This window comes from Penaeus monodon, chromosome 22 (genome assembly GCF_015228065.2).
Source record: "Penaeus monodon isolate SGIC_2016 chromosome 22, NSTDA_Pmon_1, whole genome shotgun sequence".
NCBI classification, from domain to species: domain Eukaryota; kingdom Metazoa; phylum Arthropoda; class Malacostraca; order Decapoda; family Penaeidae; genus Penaeus; species Penaeus monodon.
Window position 1 is genome coordinate 3,145,590 of NC_051407.1, and position 1,257 is coordinate 3,146,846.

The 1,257-nt window shown below is 36.0% G+C and overlaps 1 protein-coding gene across 1 annotated transcript in view; it reads left to right on the forward strand.

The window, feature by feature from the left end:
- LOC119586826 (microtubule-associated serine/threonine-protein kinase 3-like) overlaps positions 1-1,257 on the forward strand; it is a gene marked incomplete at its 5' end in the record, with an annotated part of 55,250 nt that overhangs the window by 13,481 nt on the left and 40,512 nt on the right. Inside the window, 2 exon segments of the mRNA XM_037935550.1 lie at positions 92-157; positions 982-1,009. Of these exon segments, the coding sequence (XP_037791478.1) occupies positions 92-157; positions 982-1,009 (94 nt within the window).

Here is a 1,257-nt window from a genome sequence, read left to right on the forward strand (position 1 = left end):
AGAAAATAGAATAAAAGGGTATTGGAGTGTACAATAGTTAAGTTTCCATTAGTGGGATAGATTTTTATCATTTAATTTGTTTCTTTTGCAGCTGACTACTCCACAGTCGGCTCCTGTTTTATCTCCTGATTTTGTGCCTCAGTTCTCAACCACCTTGGTACGATAATGTGCTTCCTGCAGCAAATAGACCCAATACCTAGGCTGATTTCTTTTTTTTTATGTTGGTTAATCACAGATTTGCAGTATTCTGACATCTTGAGTGGGGTCTCGGCAGCCTTGGAACGGCTCCTTGACTACCGCAGTGATGTCATGGTAGTGTAGTTCTGTCGAGTCCAGCCGGAAGAAAGAATGTAGCCTTAGACATGTTGCCTGTGTCCACAATCCTCTTCTTCTGTCCTCTCTCACTTGTCGACTCTGTGTTGTTTACAAATCATGCATAACTTGAATCCAATTAATAAGAGAGAGAGAAAAAAAAAGAAAAGAAAATAACTGATGTTCATCTCACGGTTTTTCAGCTTTGCAAAAAGAACTTGGGGGAAATATTGTGACTCATGGTTGCACCAGAGCGTTGGCCGAAGCATGATTTGGAAATCTTACAAAGTCTGTGATAGCTTGGTCCCCTTCCCCCCCACCCTTCTCCTGATATACATGACCTGGTGTCTTACAAATATTAATTAGTTTCATGTGGGGCTCTGCTAGTATTAAAAAAATAATAACAAGAATGGCAGACTGTATTACTGTTGTCCATGCAGTGATAATAATAATAATTTGTTAGGATACCTGTACCTGTCTATTTGTCAGTTTGGCATAGTTTTTTTTTTCTGATTAAATTTGGTGTGTGATCCTCATGGTATCAAGCTATATGACAATATATATGCTCAAATTGATTCATAAAGATAGTCTTCATCTTGGATAATTATATTAAAGATATATATTCCTTATTATGCATCTTGTCCATTATCTGATATTAAACTTCTAAAGCTTACACAAAAGCTGGGAATAATATCAGGTATCATTTGTGTACAGCTAGTCTGTTTTAGTACAGTATACACCTGTGTAGTTAGACAGAGAACTAAAATGAAAGTTAGCAAACAATACAAATGCCATTGCTGTGTTTTAGAAATATAGATGCTTATTAAAAAGTAAGTTCAGACATGAAATTTAGTTCTACTTATTGCTAACATGAAAAGGGATTTTTTTTCTTGATAGGTATTCACAAAATCCCCAGAGATTCAGATTGTTCAAAAGGAAGTTTGA